This window comes from Eubalaena glacialis, chromosome 11 (genome assembly GCF_028564815.1).
Source record: "Eubalaena glacialis isolate mEubGla1 chromosome 11, mEubGla1.1.hap2.+ XY, whole genome shotgun sequence".
NCBI classification, from domain to species: Eukaryota; Metazoa; Chordata; class Mammalia; order Artiodactyla; family Balaenidae; genus Eubalaena; species Eubalaena glacialis.
Window position 1 is genome coordinate 60,663,710 of NC_083726.1, and position 20,411 is coordinate 60,684,120.

The 20,411-nt window shown below is 42.2% G+C and overlaps 1 protein-coding gene across 1 annotated transcript; it reads left to right on the forward strand.

The window, feature by feature from the left end:
* Positions 1 to 2,870: 2,870 nt before the first annotated feature.
* On the forward strand, positions 2,871 to 19,867 carry PYM1 (PYM homolog 1, exon junction complex associated factor). Its single transcript, XM_061205325.1, has 3 exons — positions 2,871 to 2,949; positions 18,438 to 18,531; positions 18,921 to 19,867. Exons 1-3 carry the CDS (start codon positions 2,916 to 2,918, stop codon positions 19,402 to 19,404), a joined length of 612 nt encoding a protein of 203 aa, XP_061061308.1. The 5' UTR covers positions 2,871 to 2,915; the 3' UTR covers positions 19,405 to 19,867.
* The last annotated feature ends 544 nt before the right edge of the window (positions 19,868 to 20,411 follow it).

The window sequence follows — 20,411 nt, forward strand, 5'->3', positions numbered from 1 at the left end:
TCTCCCCTTCCTACATGACCTCCTCAGTCATGAAATCATAAGCACTTTTTTTTTTAATTTTTAAAAAAATTTTATTTATTTAATTTATTTTTGGCTGCATTGGGTCTTGGTTGCTGCATGCGGGCTTTCTCTAGTTGTGGCAAGTGGGGGCTTCTCTTGTTGCGGAGCCAGGCTCTAGGCACGTGGGCTTCAGTAGTTGTGGCACGTGGGCTCAGTAGTTGTGGCAGCACATGGGCTCAGTAGTTATGGCTTGCAGGCTCCGTAGTTGTGGCTCTCGGGCTTAGTTGCTCTGCGGCATGTGGGATCTTCCCGGACCAGGGGCTTGAACCCGTGTCCCCTGCATCGGCAGGCGGATTCTTAACCACTGCGCCACCAGGGAAGCCCCAAGCACTTTTGAAGGTTTATTACGCACCAAGTCCTGTACTTTGTTCTGCAGGACAGCCAAAGACATAGATAGCCCAGCTTAAGGACTGCACCAAACGGTGGCTTGGTTGTGTGGGTATGTGTATAAGCCATCCTAAACAAACATACAATATAAGTAAGAACAGGTCCCCTAGTTCCTCTTCCAATCAGTTTTCTGCCCCTGAGCCCCTCATCTAGAAATCCTGGAATGATACTAATCCTTAAGGCACTCAGCTTTCCTTGCAAATAACACTTGCAGCGCTACCACCCTATGTACGACCTGTGTTTTTTCACTCTGTCATCCTCAGCTATGTTCCTACATGAAGTTAAAGATGCTCCTTTTAAGACATTTTTTGAGACTTCAAAGTGGGGCATGTGGTGATCTCTCTAATAAGCAATAAGATGGAATCGGTCATACTCTAGGCTTGCATCTTCTTTCGGATCTGTGCTCCATCATACCCCAGTCAGTTATTGGTGGGGGTGGGAGGAAGAAAGGCCAAGAAACATCTAAGGAGGAGGCGTCTAATGCCTACAGTTCCAGGTGCTCATTTCTTTAATCAACCACATCATAAAAATCAGAAAGAAAGAAACCGCAATGAACAAAGGGAAAGGAAAAAACAACAGCCTTGTTCTCCCCAGCCTCTTCGTTCCCCTCTTCCTCTTCAGCGTGGTGGGGGACACATCCGGGGTTCAGGGCTGGGTCCCAGGCAGGTCTGCTAGGCAGACAATTGAGTTTCACTTCTCGTCAACCCCAGAGCTGAGGCAGGATGTCTGAAGGCATAGTGGGGGGCCTAGGGTAGGGTGGTCAACAGGGGCCACTTTAGGATTGCTTCTTGCAGAAAGGTCCTTTGATTAGCCCATTAGTACTCCTCAGGTAGTACAGTCAGTACCAACGCATCCCTCTACTTTTTACGTGCTTCAGCTCACTCTTACCTTTAGTAACAAGGCTATGGACAGGTTACTAGACCAGCAGGGCTGAAGCACAATTGGTGAAAGAAGAGCAGGGATGAAGGATGGCAGTGTTAGAACACTTGCAATGACAGTGTATTGAATGCAAATCAGTTTTTAAATGAGTCTTTTTGAGATCTTCTGAGCTGGGCCTCTGGTGGAACTCAGGAAGGTGGAGTATGGAAGAGAAGCCAAGCTGTGACCCCATAAAACTTCTGAAGCTTCATTTCAAAGCTTTAATAAGTTCCTAGTCAGCCATTGCTTTGTTTTTTGTTTGTCTGTTTGTTTTTTAAGTGGGACATGCAGCCTAGTGTTGGAGGTGGTCACTAACTGGTTCTGTTGGACATTAACCTAAGCCAAAGTGGGGGATTTGGAGGAAGGTAAAAGGGTTGATGAGGAAAAAGCAACATGGTGGGGGGGGGGGAGGAAGAGGGCAGGGCAGACACCTGAGGAGAGGAACTTGCAGCCGGCCCCTCCCAAGCTGTGAGGGAAACGAGTTTAGCAGGACTTAGCCCAGAAGGAACAAGAGTTGCTGAAAAGAGCGGGGGAGGGAGAACGTTTGGGTTCCTCTAAAGAATAGGGAGGCACGGGGCAGGGCAGGGCTGCAAAGGGAGTGACTGTACGGCTCAGATTATTGGCGCGTTGCCCCGACTTCGATCCCCAGCGCCCAGAGACTTGGACGAGGTTAATTAGAATACTAACTGGGTCCTCCCAGAAGCCTTCGCCTTGCCCTCTGACCCTGGGGCCAAGCCCGAGGAGGCTCCCGGGTCGAAGGCCAGAGCAAACTTGGGCCGTCGTCACTTCGCCGCCCGAGTCCCTGGGGCCGCCCCAGGGGCAGGGCCAGGCCCGGGCTGCCCGCCCAGCCCGGCCCGCCGCGCCTCCTCAGCCGTAGAAGCCGCCGGCAACCCTGAGGCTGCGGGGACAGGTGACCGACCGGCAGCGCCTTCGGCCTTGCACTCCCCTCTCTCGGGTCTCCGTCCAGAGGGTTGAGCTGAGCGGCCAAGGGCAATCAGCACGCGATTTCGACCTCCCCACCTTCTAAGAGAGGGTTAGTTGGGGTCTTGCGTTCGCCCCCAAAATCGGTGCGCCCCAGTGCGTTCCCGGAGTTTGCCTGTCCCGCCCCATGTCCCCAAGCTGCTCTGGGACCTGGATGAAGGCCAGGGCCTGAATATTCTTCTTTTCCTCATTAATTAGCCGCCCCCCGCCCCCCGCCCTTTCTGGGTGCAGGTGGGCCTTGCCCCCTTTTCTCCCGCAGGTCGTAGACAGTCGAAGAGTGCCTTGAGGAGAGGGGCTGTGCCTCGGAACTTGTCTCGGCGCCCAGAGAACTGCTGTATACGCAGCAGGCGCTCAATAATGCTATCAGTGGCAGTAAAAGAGCCCACGGCTCTTATTTTTTAGAGTCTTCAGCTTCTACTCCCTTCCTCCTCCTTCACTGCTGTCTACGAAATGGTGCACTCTTCCTTTAAGACTAAAATGGTGGCTTGCTACGATCAGGACTCCACTTCCGGTGGGGAGGGGGGCGGGACCCCGGCCCGCTCACGCCGGAAGTGGTTTGCGTTTTCAAGATGGCGACTCCCTATGTAACTGATGAGACCGGCGGTGAGTGCGGGAGACGTGGAGCCGCTTCTCCCCGGGCTCTCGGGGTAGGGGTTCGGACTTGGAAAGGGGTCTGTGCCCCGCCCATCCCGGGGCCCCTCCTTTGCCCCGCCCTCCGGACCGCCTTCCCCATTCATTCTCTCCTACGGGGTGTCACCTGCGCCCCCTTCTGGTCTCGTGTTTGGGGGTCTCCGCTTCCGGTCACCCAAACCGTGGGGTCCTTCAATGTTGGACCTTGCTCCAGGACCCTCACGGGCCCTTAGCTTTTGTCCAGAAGTTGGAGCTGCCATATCTCTTTTGGGTTCTTCAGGCTTGGGGGCTCCTCCACTCTCAGTTTCCTCCAATTCCTGCTCTCCCCCTCTTCCCCTCCCCCATCTCTCAGTGTACCTGCTTTCTGCCCTACCCCAGCCCCGTTTAAATTCTTTTTCTCGAAGCTATATCTGTTGGAGACCTCCTCATTGCTACATAGTTCTTTTTTTCACTCTCCCTTATTTTCATTGTTGGGTCACTGAGGTACAGAGGTGTGAAAGGAAGAGGAACCTAATACAACTTTCAGCTAGAGTTTTCTCCTTGATGGCACCACCCTTCTGTACCTTCTCTGGCGATGGTGATGGGAGTTGAGGGATCTAAGGTGGTAGAAGGTGAACAAGAAGGTGTCTAGTGGCCTCTCAAGCCGTGTGACAAGTTTACAGAACCCACTGTGCCTTCTGATCAGAGAAGATTTTCCAACCTGGCTGATTGAGATGCTGAAATATCTGTTGTGTATGTGAGGTTTATGTGTTGAAAACTGAAAATCAAGATTTTCATTTTGGCTATAGCCCATCCTAATTTCCTCACCTTCAGAAAAATGTGCATATCTACCCAGTGACAGTCAAATAAGATAGTGTATGTGAAAGCAATTTATAAAATGCTGTACAAAGCAAGGTATTACTGTTTTTTGTAGCCCTCATTGTGTATGTGTATTCTGTAGAAGTGACAGTGTGTGTGTGCTTTGGTACATGCGGTGTGTTTTAAAATGCACCTTTTATGCCTCTTGCTTTGCTTGTTTTCCATGTTACTTACATCTCAACCCACCTCTCCTATGGTATCTAATGACAACCCAAGTCTCTGCTACTTCTCTGCAACCTCACCTTTCAAAGTGGTACAACCTCTTCTCTTGCTCTCTACATAGTAGGTACTTCTTCAGTTTGCTTCTTTTAATGTGTGCTTTGAAAATATTACTCGTTGTCCAGTACACTTCTCTTTATTCTTAATGTTTTCTTTAAACTGATTTAACGGACATCCAGATATCACATCTCACCCTACCCTCCCACCAAGAGGTATCTTCTGTTCTCTGTGACTGCGTGGAAGAGAAGGAATCACACTGCTTTTTTGCTTTCTCTTACTACTTCCAGATCATTGATCTACCACTGTCACTGTAATTCTCATGGAAGGTATTGCCATGCAATTATAACATTTTCTGTAAAACCTCAGGGCCATCATTCACTGCCCACAAGGACCCTGATGTAGCATATCTTTTTTTTTCTTTTCTTTTATTCTATTTCTCAGTGTCTCCACTCATTCTCAGTGTCTTCAGCATCTTTGGAATACTCTTATTGTATAGTTCCTCAGCATGAGACCATTAACTTTACTTTGAATTTTCAAACCAGCCACACATCAGAATCACTACAATCTGGACCTACTACATATCCTACTACATAGGACATCACCTGTGACACTGCTTCCCCCTTCAGGAGTTCCCCATCACTTATTTTAGCTTCCTTACCCAGTCACCTTTTTTACTTCCACACACCCATAGAATCAGCTTTTTGCCCTCCTTAGGTTCTCTGGTCCTTGACCTTTCCCATTTCATTGAGTCTACCAGTCATGAATGGTAGTCAAGTAGTCAAGTCTACCAGTCATAACTGGTAGTCATGACAAGTAGTCATGACATGAGTCATGACTACTTTTGATGCTACCCTGCTAGACCTCTGTGACCAGTCACTATCCTCATTGCTTTCCTCATTCATTCTGATCTTCAATACTAAGCAAGCACTTCTGTTATCTTGACTCATACCCATCAACTGTTTTCTTGGCTTCAGCTTCTAGGCCACAGCACATGGCTAGAGAAAAGGCACAGACAATAGCACATTCAGTATAACTTAATGTTAACTTCTGCCAAGATCACAGCTTTTCTCCAATTCTTCTTTGTTGGTTTGCTTACATTGTACCATGGCTATTTCCCCTACCTTTCTCAACTCTCGGTGACTTTCCCTTTTAATTCCCCTTCTTGTGGCAAATGGCCTCATTTTCTGTTTCATTGAGAAATCAAGGTCTGTTATTTCTGTTTCTTTCCTGTTCATAGCCTGATTTCTTGAATATCAGGTCCACACATACTATTTCCATTTCCTCACTGCTTACTTGTTCCTTAACCTTTTTTTTTGGCCTTGCGGCTTTCAGGATCTTAGTTCCCTGACCAGGGATTGAACCTGGGCCACAGCAGTGAAAGCACCGAATCCTAAGCACTGGACTGCCGGGAATTCCCTGTTCCTTAACTCTTCAAAATGGTTTCTTTCTAGCACTAGCTTCTCTCCTGAGTTGTCAGTTCTAATTGTGTGGTGAGTAGCTTTCATTCTTGGATATACTGTCACACCTTAAATCCAGTCTGACCATAATCAATATCAGTTTTTCCTTCCTTATTTCTGTTAAAGGCACCATTGTTCTAGCCAACCCAAGATCAACTTATTGCGTCATTTCTCTCTTTCTTTATTTTAAATAGACTTTATTTTTTACAACAGTTTTAGATTTATAGAAAAATTGAGAAAATGATACAGACAGTTCCCATATACCTTAAACTCAGTTTCCCCTGTTATTAACATCTTACATTAGTATGGTATCATTATTGCAATTAATGAACCGATATTCATACATTGTTATTAACTAAGGTCCATACATTATTCAGATTTCCTTAGTTTTTACCTAATTTTTTTTCTGTTCCAGGATCCCATCCGGGATCCCATATTACATTTAGTTCTCATGTCTCCTTAAACTCCTATTGGCTGTGACAGTTTCTCAGACTTTCCTTGTTTTTGATGACTTTAACAGTTTTGAGGAGTATTGGTCAGTTATTTTTGTAGGATGCCCCTCTATTGGAATTTGATGTTTGTCTCATGATTAGACTGGGGTTATGTGTTTTTTAGGGGAGGACCATAGAAGTAAAGTGATGTTTTCATCATATCATATCGAGGATACATAGTATCACAAAGATTTTTTTACTCTTGATATTTACCATGATCTCCTGACTGAGGTAGTGTTTGTAAAGTTTCTCCACTGTAAAGTTACTTTTTTCCCCTTCTCCTTTCCATTTTGTACTCTTAAGAAAGTCACTATTCACAGCCCACACTTAAAGAGTGGGGAGTTATGCTACCTTCCTTAAGGATGGAGTATTTATACACGTCATTTGAAATTCTTCTGCACAGATTTGTCTCTTCTCTGCCATTTATTTATTCAATCATTTATGTGTATCAATATGAACTTCGGGTTATTTTATTTATTTTATTGCTCAAATGTTTCAGCTTTGAACATTGGGAGCTCTTTTGGTTGGCCCTGTGTCCCTTTGACATATCCCCATCAGTGTAGGGGTTTTTTTTGTTTGTTTTGTTTTGTTTTGTTTAGCTCTTTCTTACTTTCTGGCACTAGAAGCTGCTCCAGGCTCATCTTGCATATTTCCTGGCCCAGTCCTAGAATCAGCTATTTCTCCAAGGAGCCCTTGTTCCTTTTACTTAAGAATGGTGTGGGAAACCAAGATCAGAGCACTAGGTGTTTTTGTTGTTATTAACAAAATGAACTGGGGTGTTGTTTTTGCATTGTCTTTTACTCCCTCTTCTACCCCCCACCCTCCAGTTGTCAAAGTATCATTTTCTGTTTCTGCTGCTGTTACCCTTATCCCATCTTCAATACTTGTTAGCTACATGGCCTGGGAATTTTAAGCCTAGGGAATCCAAGCTTTAGTTTTCTCATCAATGAAATAGGAATAATAACTCCTACAACATAGGATTATTGTGAGAATTAAAATTTAAATGAAATAATGTACATGTCTAGCACATAGAAAGTACCCAAGAAATGGTTCTGTAATTATTACTGTTATAAAGATTATGGATTAGAATAGATTACATGTGTAAAGTATCAAGCAGAGTACTTGGGTCAATCTAAGTGCCTGATAAAATTCTAGTTTCCTTTATCCTGCAAATATTGCTATGACCTCCTAAACAGTTGTCCTACCTCTGTCTCTCTCTCTGTTTCAGTTCATTTGACACACTGTTAGCAGATTACTGCTCCTTAAGTACAAATTTAATTATTTAATTTTTGTTCAATATAATTTGTCCACTGTTAAATTTGGCATATACCCTTTTTTTTTTAAAAATAAATTTATTTATTTATTTATTTATTTTTGGCTGTGTTGGGTCTTCGTTTCTGTGCGAGGGCTTTCTCTAGTTGCGGCAAGTGGGGGCCACTCTTCATCGCGGTGCGCGGGCCTCTCACTATCGCGGCCTCTCTTGTTGCGGAGCACAGGCTCCAGACGCGCAGGCTCAGTAGTTGTGGCTCACGGGCCTAGTTGCTCTGCGGCATGTGGGATCTTCCCAGACCAGGGCTCGAACCCGTGCCCCTGCATTGGCAGGCAGATTCTCAACCACTGCGCCACCAGGGAAGCCCGGCATATACCCTTCTGATCTCTATTTTTCTGTGCATTTTTAAAACATTTTTTAATCAGACGGTATTTACATTTTTATGTGTTGCCTTTTCATTTAACCTCACGACATATAAATATTTTTCCTTGCTATTAAAAACTCTTTGAAAACATCTTTTAAAATACTGGCAGAGTGTTTTATTATTTGGGCATACACCCTCTCTTACCTTTCTTCTGTTATTGGACTTCTAGATTGTTTCCAGAATTTTTGTTATAAGAACTCTGAATATTTTTGTGCATAAATTTTTGTCTGCATTTAGGGTTATTTTCTTTTTTTAAATTAATTAATTAATTAATTAATTTATTTTTGGCTGCATTGAGTCTTCGTTGCTGCGTGCGGACTTTCCCTAGTTGCAGCGAGTGGGGGCTACTCTTTGTTGCGGTGCGCGAGCCTCTCACTGCAGTGGCTTCTGTTGTTGCGGAGCACAGGCTCCAGGCATGCGGGCTTCAGTAGTTGTGGCACGTGGGCTCAGTAGTCGTGGCTCGCGGGCTCTAGAGCGCAGGCTCAGTGGTTGTGGCTCACGGTCTTAGTTGCTCCGCGGCATGTGGGATCTTCCCAGACCAGGGCTCGAACCCGTGTCCCCTGCATTGGCAGGCGGACTCTCAACTGCTACGCCACCAGGGAAGCCCTAGGGTTATTTTGTTAGGACAGATTTCTCAGAAGTCGAATTACTGGATTGGAGGGTACAAACTTTTATTTATTTTTAATTAATTATAAAATTAATTTATATTGATTGTAGAAAACTTGGAAAATATTTTCATAACTAGTATAAAATATAAGTCCCATGCATATTTGGTAATTCCAGAGCCCAAAGATAACTACAGTTACATTTCCTTTTAGTTTTTCTTTCTCTGCACATATATAGCATATCTATTTAACATAATTTGGATCATACCGAATGGCTGTACTTTCCCAAATATGATTCTCAGAACACTTAGTAGTCCTGTGAGATGTGCTGTAAAATAAAAAACTAAAATAAAAATAAGCTTCCTGTGGTCAAATAAATTAGGGAAACACTGTAAACCACATTTCCATCGGAATATTCACATGAACGAGAACATAACTCATTTAAGTCTTGCTGATAAGAACAAAAGTTTTTTTTTCTATGTTTAACCCAGAATTTCTCAAACTTATTTAACAAATTTTTTTGGGTAACCTTACAGAAGTAGTGTTACAGTATCTTACAGAAGTAGTGTTTTATTACATAACAATATTTAGGAAATGCTATATGATAGGACTACCTTATACTCTCTCACTTAGTTAGCCAGATTGCTTTCTGAAGGGTTTGACTATTGACAATATATGAATATACTGGTTTCATCACTTCTTGGACTACACTGGTATTCTGATCTTTAAAAATTCTACTGCTTTGATAGGTAAAAATGATATTTTATTGTTTTAATTTGTATTTCCTTTGATTACTAGTGAGGTTGAACTTTCTGGTATTCTTCTTCACTTATAACACAATACACAATAGTAGTGTAAAAAGCACAGCCTTTGGAACCCACAGCCTGGATTCGAATTCTACTGCAGTTTACTGACATTGTAACTTTGGGCAAATTATTAAATTTCTCATCATCTGTGAAATGAATAATCCTTCATGGAGTTGTGAAAATGAAATAATATATATAAACAGGGACTTCCCTGACAGTCCAGTGGTTAAGACTTCGTCTTCCAATGCAGGGGGTGTGGGTTCAATCCCTGGTCAGGGAGGTAAGATTCTACATGCCTCGCAGCCAAAAGACCAAAACATAAAACAGAAGCAATATTGTAACAAATTCAATAAAGACTTTAAAAATGATCCATGTCAAAAAAACCTCAAAAAAAAAAATTACATATATATATATATATATATATATATATATATATATATATATATATATACATATATATATATATATATACACACACACAAAAACACTGAGTACTGTCCTTGGCATGAAGCAAGCACTCAGTAAAGGGTAGCTGCTGTTATCTTTTCGGAATTGACTATCAAATTTACATATGGACCATTCACTTTTACATTCAAGATACTCTTCTCTAATATGAGCACAAACCACTTTTCGATACAGTATCATCACATACTATATCTCTGCCTAAACCCTCTAGTGAAACTGGGCAGTATAGTATAAAACAGGTGGAATAGGAGTGTTCTGGTATGTAAGCTTCGGCGTCAGGACTGAGTTCAGACTGCAGCTACATGCTGCCTTTGTGATCTTGGACATATCTTCAACCTCTTGAAGACTTTGTTTCCTCAGCTGTAGATCATAATAATCTACCTATTGTCTAGATTCAGTCAGGTAGTGTATGTAAAGTTCCTGGTGTAAAGTACCCACTCATTAATAAACATTCTCTCCTAATTGTTCTTAACATACCGTGAGTTTTACACTGCCATCATTTTGCTTGTTGTTATTCCTCTTAGAATGCCCTTTCCCTTCCTTTCTCTGCCTGCAAAAATATCAGCCACTGATTTACTGTTGTTATTATTACTACTGCTTCCTACTCTTTGAGGTCAAGTCCCTGAGATCTTCCTAATTTCCTGTCACCTTCCCCCATCAAATGGGGTGTGGTTATTTATTCTCTTGAAATCTCCTATTAGTTATGTGTCAGTGTCTCTTAGGGATACCTAAGACATTTATACTTTTGTCTTATTCTTTGTTTGCCTAACTTGCCCACCTTCTTCCTTACTTAAACTGTAAATTTCTTGACAGTAGGGGCCATTTTACTGATCTTGATAATCCCTGTAGCACTTCATATAGTATTTTTCTCATAGGAGGCTTTCAATAAACATTCATTGCGCTTAATTAACTTATAGTCTGGCTTCTGACCACTCTACTTGTCTGAGGCTGTATTCTTGAACATAATTAGGGATTTCCAAATTTCCAAAATCAATAACCTTTTCCTACTCAGTTCTGCTTTTCCTTAATCTCTCTGTAATATTTAATACTGTTAATCACCTGCCGTTACTTCAAACTCTTTTGGTCTCCATGGAATAGTACTGTCTTGGTCCTTCTTTTCTAAGGATTATTTCCTAGTGTTGCTGACACCCTTTCTTTTTTGAGGAAAATAATCATGACCGTTTTTCCAAGGTCATTCCTCCAGATTGGATCTTCTCTTTTAATATTTTCTCTATGTTAGAAACCATGTCTGGATGACTAATAAAAAAAAAAAAAAAAAAAAAGAAACCACGTCTAAGTCTTATAATTGTTGGCCCTGAGGTCATCTTCAGGCTCAGATCTGTGACCCAGATCTCCTTTCTTAACTTTGAAACAGGCCCCAGGGATTCAGCACACCTTTAACAGTCACTTCCACCTAACTCCTTGGAGTTCTTTCAAGCCTTGCTGTGTTGTCTCTTCACTGTCTTCCTGCCACCCCTGAAAACAAAGCCCTTTTCAGTTTAAGGAAATAGATCGAGGATTACAAAATAGCAGATGTGGGGAAATAACAAAGCTTACAAAGTTCTTATAGTAGCAGTCTCTAACCTCTAGTTTCTGGTTCTCTCAAAGATGCTACTGAAAATCATGGTATTCTGCCCATGGTTTTTATTTCTAGGGTTAGGAATCAGCAAACCTCTCCCTTCTTTTTGACTTTACCTTTGGACACCATCGAGGCCAGAGACTGAAACCAAGATAACATAAAATAGGTATTCCTTTGTGATAATGGGCTATTTGTATCTCTGAGGGCTTCCAGTTAGGATGGCCATTCAAGAAGCTTCTGCCCTATCTTTTTTTTTTTTTTTAATTTTATTTATTTATTTATTTATTTTTGGCTGTGTTGGGTCTTCGTTTCTGTGCGAGGGCTTCCTCTAGTTGCGGCAAGTGGGGGCCACTCTTCATCGCGGTGCGCGGGCCTTTCACTATTGCGGCCTCTCTTGTTGCGGAGCACAGGCTCCAGACGCGCAGGCTCAGTAATTGTGGCTCACGGGCACAGTTGCTCCACGACATGTGGGATCTTCCCAGACCAGGGCTCGAACCCGTGTCCCCTGCATTGGAAGGCGGATTCTCAACCACTGCGCCACCAGGGAAGCCCTGCCCTATCTTTTCTCACACTCCATCTTTACTAGTCTTTTTCTTTTTTTTTGCTGTGTTTTATTTATTTAATTTTTTATTGTAGTGTAGTTGCTTTACACTGCTGTGTCAGTTTCTGCTGTACAGCAAAGTTAATCAGCCATATGTATACATATATCCCCTCTTTTTTGGATTTCCTTCCCATTTAGGTCACCACAGAGCACCGAGTAGAGTTCCCTGTGCTATACAGTAGGTTCTCATTAGTCATCTATTTTATACATAGTATCAATAGTATATATATGTCAATCCCAATCTCCCAGTTCATCCCACCCACCCTGCCTTTTCTCCCTTGTTTTCCATACGTTTGTTCTCTATGTCTCTGTCTCTATTTCTGCTTTACAGATAAGATCATCTATACCATTTTTCTAGATTCCACATATATGTGTTAATATACGATACTTGTTTTTCTCTTTCTGACTTACTTCACTCTGTATGAGAGGATCTAGGTCCATCCACGCCTTTGCCATCTTTACTAGTCTTAAGCCTTCAACTATAATCTCTGCAGTGTACTTAAATGTATGTTTCTAGCATTGTCCCTTTCTCCTTAATTCCATGTAAAAACACTGCCTGTCTAGAATTGAATTAGTTATTTTCACAAAGTTGTCTTCTCCTATGGACTCTTTTTTTTTTTTTTAAATAAATTTATTTATTTTTGGCTGCGTTGGGTCTTCCTTGCTGCGCATGGGCTTTCTCTAGTTGCGGCGAGCGGGGGCTACTCTTCGTTGTGGTGCGCAGGCTTCTCATTGCAGTGGCTTCTCTTGTTACAGAGCACAGGCTCTAGGCACACAGGCTTCAGTAGTTGTGGCACGTGGGCCTCAGTAGTTGTGGCTCGCAGGCTCTAGAGTGCAGGCTCAGTAGTTATGGTGCATGGGCTTTGTTGCTCCGCGGCATGTGGGATCTTCCCGGACCAGGGCTCGAACCCGTGTCCCCTGCATTGACAGGCGGATTCTTAACCACTGCGCCACCAAGGAAGCCCTACCTTTCTTTTTAATTAGAATGCATGCTCCCAGAAGGCATTCATTCATCCATTCATTCATTGTTGTATCCCTAGCTCCTGTTACATTGCCTGCCACAGCAGCAAGTACTCAATAAACATTTAAAATCCATGTGTGAATAATGTTATTACTATACGCCCTACATGCCCACAGGGATGTTGTGAAAAATAAGAGAAAACATGTGAAAAGCACCAGATTAAATCCACTGTAGCACAATGATTTCCTCTCTCTCGTTCAAATCTTGGCAGTCTTCAGATCCTGACTACTTATTCTTCATAATGAATTTCTCTTTCATTTTCTTTTCAACACTTATGGAGACCATTTAAATCAAGTCTTCTCACATTGCAGCTATTGCTTTCATTTTTTTCTACCTTTAGTTTATGTTACACATTTTTCAGGTTAATCTTCTTAAAGCAATGCTTTGAGCAGATCATCTGCACTCTCTTAATGGCCTTCAGTGTTCTCCCACCTTCTGAAGCTTGAGTCCAAACTCGAGATTGGATACCTTTCATATTCTGACTAATTTACCTCTAGTCTCTTTTTCCATTACATATGCTTTTTGCCAAAATATACTGGATTCTTGCTATTCCCTAATATGATGCTTAACTTTATTTATTCATTAATTTGAATTAATTACAGTCTTCCATGGACCAGGCCCTTTGCTTCAAAGACCAAAGGCAAAGTATCTGCTCTTAAGCAAGCAAACAATTATTTTAAACATTAGATCATGATAAAAGGCCACAACAGGTGCTGTGGGTGCACAAAGGGCAATTTCTAAACTGGTTTGGGGTGGGGAGGTCAGGAAAGACTTCACTGAGGAGTTTATACTTGAACTTGACCTTTAAAGACCAATAGGCGTTAACTAAGATAAGAATCAAGAAAAGTCTATTCCAAGCCAAAGGAAGTAAAAGCAAAAAGGCATAGAGAATAAAGACACAGTCAGGTGAGATTTGTGACTATTTCAGTGGCTGGAGCAGAGAGTGTGAATGACTGGGTATGAAGAGGCTGGAGACTAGCAAGAGCTGGGTCAAGAAGGCCTTTGTGTGTGGTTCCATCTTCCATGTAAATACCCGGAGGGCAACAGGAATCCAGGAAGAATTTTAAGTAGGGGAATGACTAGTCTGATTTGTCCCTTTGTTTATGTTGTCCTATAAGCCTGAAATACTTCCCTTTATCCTCTTTCCTCATAACCACACCCCTACGTCCACCTGTCTAAATCCTGCTCATCTTCCAAAGATCACAAAGATGCTTTGTCCTCCATAAAATTTTTACTTTACCTGGTCAAAAGTAATTTCACTCTCCTTTGTGTACTCGTTCTCCAAAGCCGCTTGGATTTGAAACCCAAAATGAGATTTTTAAAAACCTACAGTATAGCAACAACATTAATTGGAATTTTTAAAAGGAAAAGTTATTTATAAGCCAATCACCAACATAACTTCGTATTGCACATTCTTTTCTAAACTTATGAATATGCATAACATTTAATAAATCATAGCGTATATAACTTTATGTTTTATATTCCATTATATCATATTAATGATTAAAATTTTTTTGTCATTATTTTTAATGGCTATATTATAAACCACTCCTGTATAACTGGATGTGAAGTTTGTTTTTAATTTTTAGCTATTTATAAATAATGCCATCGTTTTCACATGATTACTGTCCCTTTCTTCTTTTTTCTGTTTTCGTTTTTTCCTGTTGGAATTATTTCCTTATGCTAAATTTTCAAGATTGGTATTGCTAAAACGAAGTGTGTTGAAGTGTCTTTGGCTTTAACCTCTTTACGCTTCCCCCAGTCAGTGAATTACCAAGTGAGGTTGATCCTTTGATAACGTGGCTGGCATCATTCTCTTCCTTTCCATTCTCAGCCAGTTCTGTCTCTCATGCCAGGATTATTGCAGTCTTTTTTTTGAAAGATGATTTTTTAAAAAATTTACTTATTTTATTTTTTTTCTTTTTGGCTACATTGGGTCTTCGTTGTTGTGCGTGGGCTTTCTCTAGTCGCCGTGAGCGGGGGCTACTCTTCATTGCGGCGCACGGGCTTCGCATTGCGGTGGCTTCTCTTGTTGCAGAGCACGGACCCTAGGTGGTCGGGCTTCAGTGGTTGTGGTGCACGGGCTTAGTTGCTCCGCGGCATGTGGGATCTTCCTGGACCAGGGCTCGAACCTGTGTCCCCTGCATCGGCAGGCAGATTCTTAACCACTGTGCCACCAGGGAAGCCCCCTTATTGCAGTCTTTTTTCCCTAACTGATTGCCCCAGTCTCCAGTGTTTTCTCTTAACAATTCATCTTTTCATCATGCCAGATTAGTTGCCCTAAAACTCTGCTTTGGATAAAAGATTCATTCATTTGACAAATATTTATTGAATGCATGCCATGTGCCAGATATTAAACTCCTTAACTGGCATTTCAAGATCTGAACATTCTCTTTTACTTTACATCAGCCCTGACTCAGCCAGGCTAGTCTACTCACCATCTCCTGCCCATGCCATCTGCATTCCCTTGTCTGAAATTTTGTTTTAGAACAGGATTCTGTTTAGAATCCGTTTTGCTTCCCTTTTTTTATATATTAATTAATTAATTTTTAAAATACATCTTTATTGGAATATAATTACTTCACAATGCTGTGTTAGTTTCTGTTGTACAACAAAATGAATCTGCATACATATATCCCCATATCCCCATATCCCCTCCCTCTTGAGCCTCCCTCCCACCCGTCTAGGTCGTCGCAAAGTAGTGAGCTGATCTCCCTGCTTCCCTTTTCATTTACTTTAGTTTGACTCTTTCTTCAAAGCCCAGCTCTAATCTCAGTTCTCCCTCTGTAGAGCCTCTGTTTTTTCATTCTTTTTTTCTTAATAATTAAATTTATTTATTTATTTATTTTTGGCTGTGTTGGGTCTTCGTTGCTGCGCATGGGCTTTCTCTAGTTGTGGCGAGCAGGGGCTACTCTTCGTTGCAGTGCATGGGCCTCTCACTATCGCGGCCTCTCTTGTTGCGGAGCACAGGCTCCAGACGCGTAGGCTCAGTAGTTGTGGCTCTCGGGCTTAGTTGCTCCGCGGCATGTGGGATCTTCCTGGACCAGGGCTCGAACCCGTGTCCCCTGCATTGGCAGGTGGATTTTTAACCACTGGGCCACCAGGGAAGTCCCTGTTTTTTCATTCTTGAATTTTTACTCTTGTCTCTAAACTGTTGCAGCTCGGCAAACAATATCCTCAGTGGCCCTCTTTTATTCACCAGATAAATTCCAAATTCCTTGACCTTGTTTTTAAGGCTTTCTAAGGTCTGGCCCCATTTTAAATTTTCAACCTAGCTTCATGTTATTCCCCATCATGAACTGTCTGGTTCTCCTGGACTCCTCTGTTTTCTGTTCTTTACATACTGAGGCCATCCCCACATCCAAGCCTTTCTTGGCGCATGTTTGTTCTTTCTCCCATCCCCTCTACCTGTCAAATCTTACCCATTTTCTTTAACATTTTTTGTTTTAGTTTTAATTTGTTCATGATATTTGCCTTTTGAACAAAAGCCCAATTCATGTAATAATGTATAATCCCCGTGGGAGGCTCTGGACTGGACTTTTTATTTTTATTTTGTTAATCTTTTTTATTTTCTTTTTCCTTTTTTTTTAACAAGTTATACTAAAAAAAAAGTTATACTAAAGAAAAGAAAAACAAGAGTAACACAAGATACAAATATATATATGTATTTTTTTAAAGAATATGTTATTAAAGGTTAATGGTTTCTACCACCTCTTCTTCCAGGTTATCCCTCTTAAGGTAACCAGCATTAAAGTCTTGGTATCTTGGTATGTGTCCTTCCACACCTTTCTCTTTGCCCCTATACACAAACTGTCTGGACCTCTAAGTGCTGCTCCTCGCCCCAACAAGAATGGGAGCACCCTCTACACCAGCGGTTCTCAAAATGTTGTCCAGGACCCTTGAGGATTCCCTAAGACCCTATCAGGAGGTCTGCAAGCATAACTATTTTGATAATATACTGAGATGTTATTTGCCCTTTTTCTGGGTTGACATTTGCACTGAGGGTACAAAAGCAATGGTGGGTAAAACTGCTGGCCTCTTAGCACTAATCAAGGTGGTGGCACCAAAGCGTACTGGTCATTGTGTTCTTCACTGCCACATGCTTGCAGTAAATAATGCCAGTTTCACTTAAGAGTATCCTTGATGATGCAATAAAAATTATTAATTTTATTAAACCCTGGCTCTTTAATACACATCTTTTTATCTATTTATTTTTCCAGGTTTATTGAGATATGACTGACATTTAACATTGTGTACAATGTTGTAGGTGTACAAGGTGATGATTTGATACACATATATATTGCGAAAGGTTTACTACAATAAGGTTAGTTAACACATCCTTTACCTCACATAATTATCATTTCATTGATTTATGGTGAGAACACTGAAACTCTACTCTCATAGCAACTTTCAAGTATACAGTTCAGTTTTGCTGACGATAGTCACCATGCTGTACCTTATACCCCCAGAACTTATTCATCTTATAACTGAAAATTACACATCTTTTTAGAGTTCTCTGTGAATTAAATGGGAAGTAAGCATGAAACACTGCTGCGCACTGAAGTGCTGTCTCAAGGAAAAGCACTGGCGCAGTTGTTGGAGTTGTGAGCTAAACAAGCTTCCTTTTCATGGAACTCTATTTTTCCTTGAAAGAACCACTGACAAACTATAGTAATTCAGACCTGAGTACCTGATAGGCATTTTCCTGAAAAATGAAAGAAGTGAGCCTGTCATTTCAAGGAAAACAACTGACAGTGTTTGTTGCCAGTGATAAGATTCAAGCCTTCAAGTGGAAATTAGAATTTTGGAAAACTTGTGTCTGCCACTGGGAGCGTGACAGCTTTTCAGTAAAGGGTTTTCTGATGAGATTAACGGATGTGATTTTTTAAAAAAAGATTGCACAGTGAAATGCATAATATTACAAAATAAGAGCGTATGGGGGATTCTGAAATAAAAAAGTTTGAGGATCTTTATGCATTATTCTGCAACTTGCTTTTTCACTTAGTATATCATGAATACCATTCAAGGTCAGTACATTTGTATCTAACATTCTTTTTCATAACGGCACGGTGTTCCATCATGCGGATGACCCACATCTATTTAGTCACTCATCTATTGATGGTCATTCAAGTTGCTTTCAGCTTTTTGCTAATTTAAATAATGCAGCAACATTATTATAATGCAAACATCTTTACCTATAGCCTTGTGTTCTGGTGCTTTTATATCTACAGTATGGATTCCTGAAAGTTGACCTATTTTTCACCATCCACCTTAATAAAACTTCCCCTTTTTTACATCCCTGGTCATTTCTCCTTCCTATGATTCCTGTTTTTGCCCTTTTTAGCCTCTTATTCATGTACTGTCCTTTGATGTCCTCATGCTGTTTTTTTTTTTTTTTTAAACTTCCTCTATGCCTGCCCTGTCTTGCCAACTAGATTATAAAAGTAGAAACTCCCTGAGGGCAGGGATGGTGTATTATACAGTGTATAGGCACTCAGTAAATAATGAGAGTGGGATTGAGGGTTGATATGAGAAAAGAATGCCTTAATGGATGCATTTAGTGGAAGGTGCTGGGGGATGCTGTGTGCATTCATGCATTCTTTCACCTTGGGAGCTATTTGAAAATTAGAAAGAGTAACTCTCCAATTTAATTCTCCCATTTCAGGCAAGTACATCGCCTCAACACAGCGACCTGACGGGACCTGGCGAAAGCAACGGAGGGTGAAAGAAGGCTATGTGCCCCAGGAGGAGGTCCCAGTGTGCGTGGTTAGGCATGAGGAGGGAGTATTTAATGGGGTCCCTACAGCAAGAAAGAACATGTGTGCCTGTGAGATCAGGGAAGAATTTCCTGATCCCAGGATCCTAGGAAAGGGAAGGAGGGGGCTGGGATTCAGGGATGAGTGAAGGATGAGTAACCAAGTGACTGACAAGTCCTGTTGCTGTGGCCTCTGTTGAGCAGAACCTGTAAATAGCATTCAGAGATCCAGAGCTTTAGGACCTAGGGATCCTACAATCTGCAGAGCAGAGGAAAGTTGGGGAGGGACCAGAGGCAGAGGAAGGAAGCAGGAAAGTGAAAAGGGTGAAGTAAATTACAAGGTTAGGAAAAGGGCTCGAAAAGTCAGTGATTTTTTGACACTGTTCCCCGCAGGTATGAGAACAAGTATGTGAAGTTTTTCAAGAGTAAACCAGAACTGCCCCCCGGCCTGAGCCCGGAGGCCACTGCTCCGGTCACCCCATCCAGGCTGGAAGGTGGTGAACCAGGCCTCTCCAAGACAGCCAAACGCAACCTGAAGCGGAAGGAGAAGAGGCGGCAGCAGCAAGAGAAAGGGGAGGCGGAGGCCTTGAGCCGGACTCTCGAGAAGGTGTCCCTGGGAGAGACAGCCCAGGTCCCCAGTGCCCCACAGGCCTCCCGGGCAGCGCCTGCAGCTGCCTCCGACCAGCCTGACTCAGCTGCCACCGCTGAGAAGGCCAAGAAGATAAAGAACCTAAAGAAGAAGCTTCGGCAGGTGGAAGAGCTGCAGCAGCGGATCCAGGCTGGGGAAATCAGCCAGCCCAGCAAAGAGCAGCTGGAGAAGCTAGCGAGGAGGAGGGCGTTGGAGGAGGAGCTAGAGGACTTGGAGCTGGGCCTGTGAGGCCTTTGGGGAATAGAGGATGGACTGCAGAACAAACCATGGGGCTCTCTGGGGTCCTGGGGAACGTGGGCAGCAGCAGTCAGGAGGGGTACCCCCGTACTGGCTCACTTCAACCTCTCATGGCCCAATTCCGTCCTCCAGAGCCTAGCCTCTCCCTCATTCCTTCCCTTTTTTTCCCAACTCCTATTTTTTTGGACTTTTCTCCCTCCCATTCCCAGTGTTCAAAATCTCAGTGACTATCCCAGGTACCTTTGCTGCTGATTTGGGTGTCTTGTTTAAAAGAAAATTGGGTGGGTGGGAGTCTCTTGGAGAACTGAGGTTGAGGGTAGGGGGAGTACGCCCAAGTCTTGGAGTCTTGGTTCCTGTTCACAGTGTTTATGGGTTATTTCCCCCTCCATCCCTAACCTCTTTTTTTTTTTTCTTTTTTTTTTTTAAAGAACAGAATAAACTCAAGTAGACAACATGTTTTGCCTCTCTTCTTTTCAGCTTCTAGTAGGTGTTTTATCCCCTTCAGTTTGGCACAGGAAGATAAGTATTGGGAGTAATATTCCTTTTGATTTTTAAAAATAATGTGTATCACCAAATTAGCAACACTGACTTCTGTACACGTTTGCTCAGACTTCAGTGAATAGAAATTAGTGTTATAATAAAATGAAACTTAGAACAAATTTAATTTGATATTAATTTACATGTATCATCATTATTGTACTGCATAGCAATGGGGCCCTAGTATCTCCCTAACTGTTTACTTCTGGAGGTCATTGACCTAATTTTTTTTTTTTTTTTTTTTTTTTGGCTGCATCGCAGGGCTTGCAGGATCTTAGATCTCCCACCAGGGATTGAACTGGGCCACTGCAGTGAAAGGGCTGAGTCCTAACCACTAGACCACCAGGGAATTCCTGGGACAGCTCTTTTGAAATTTTACCTTCTCAGATGCCACCCCAAGATGGCATTGTGGGGCAAACTAATGATACAGGAAGAGGAATTTACAGCCAAAAAGAGCTGTT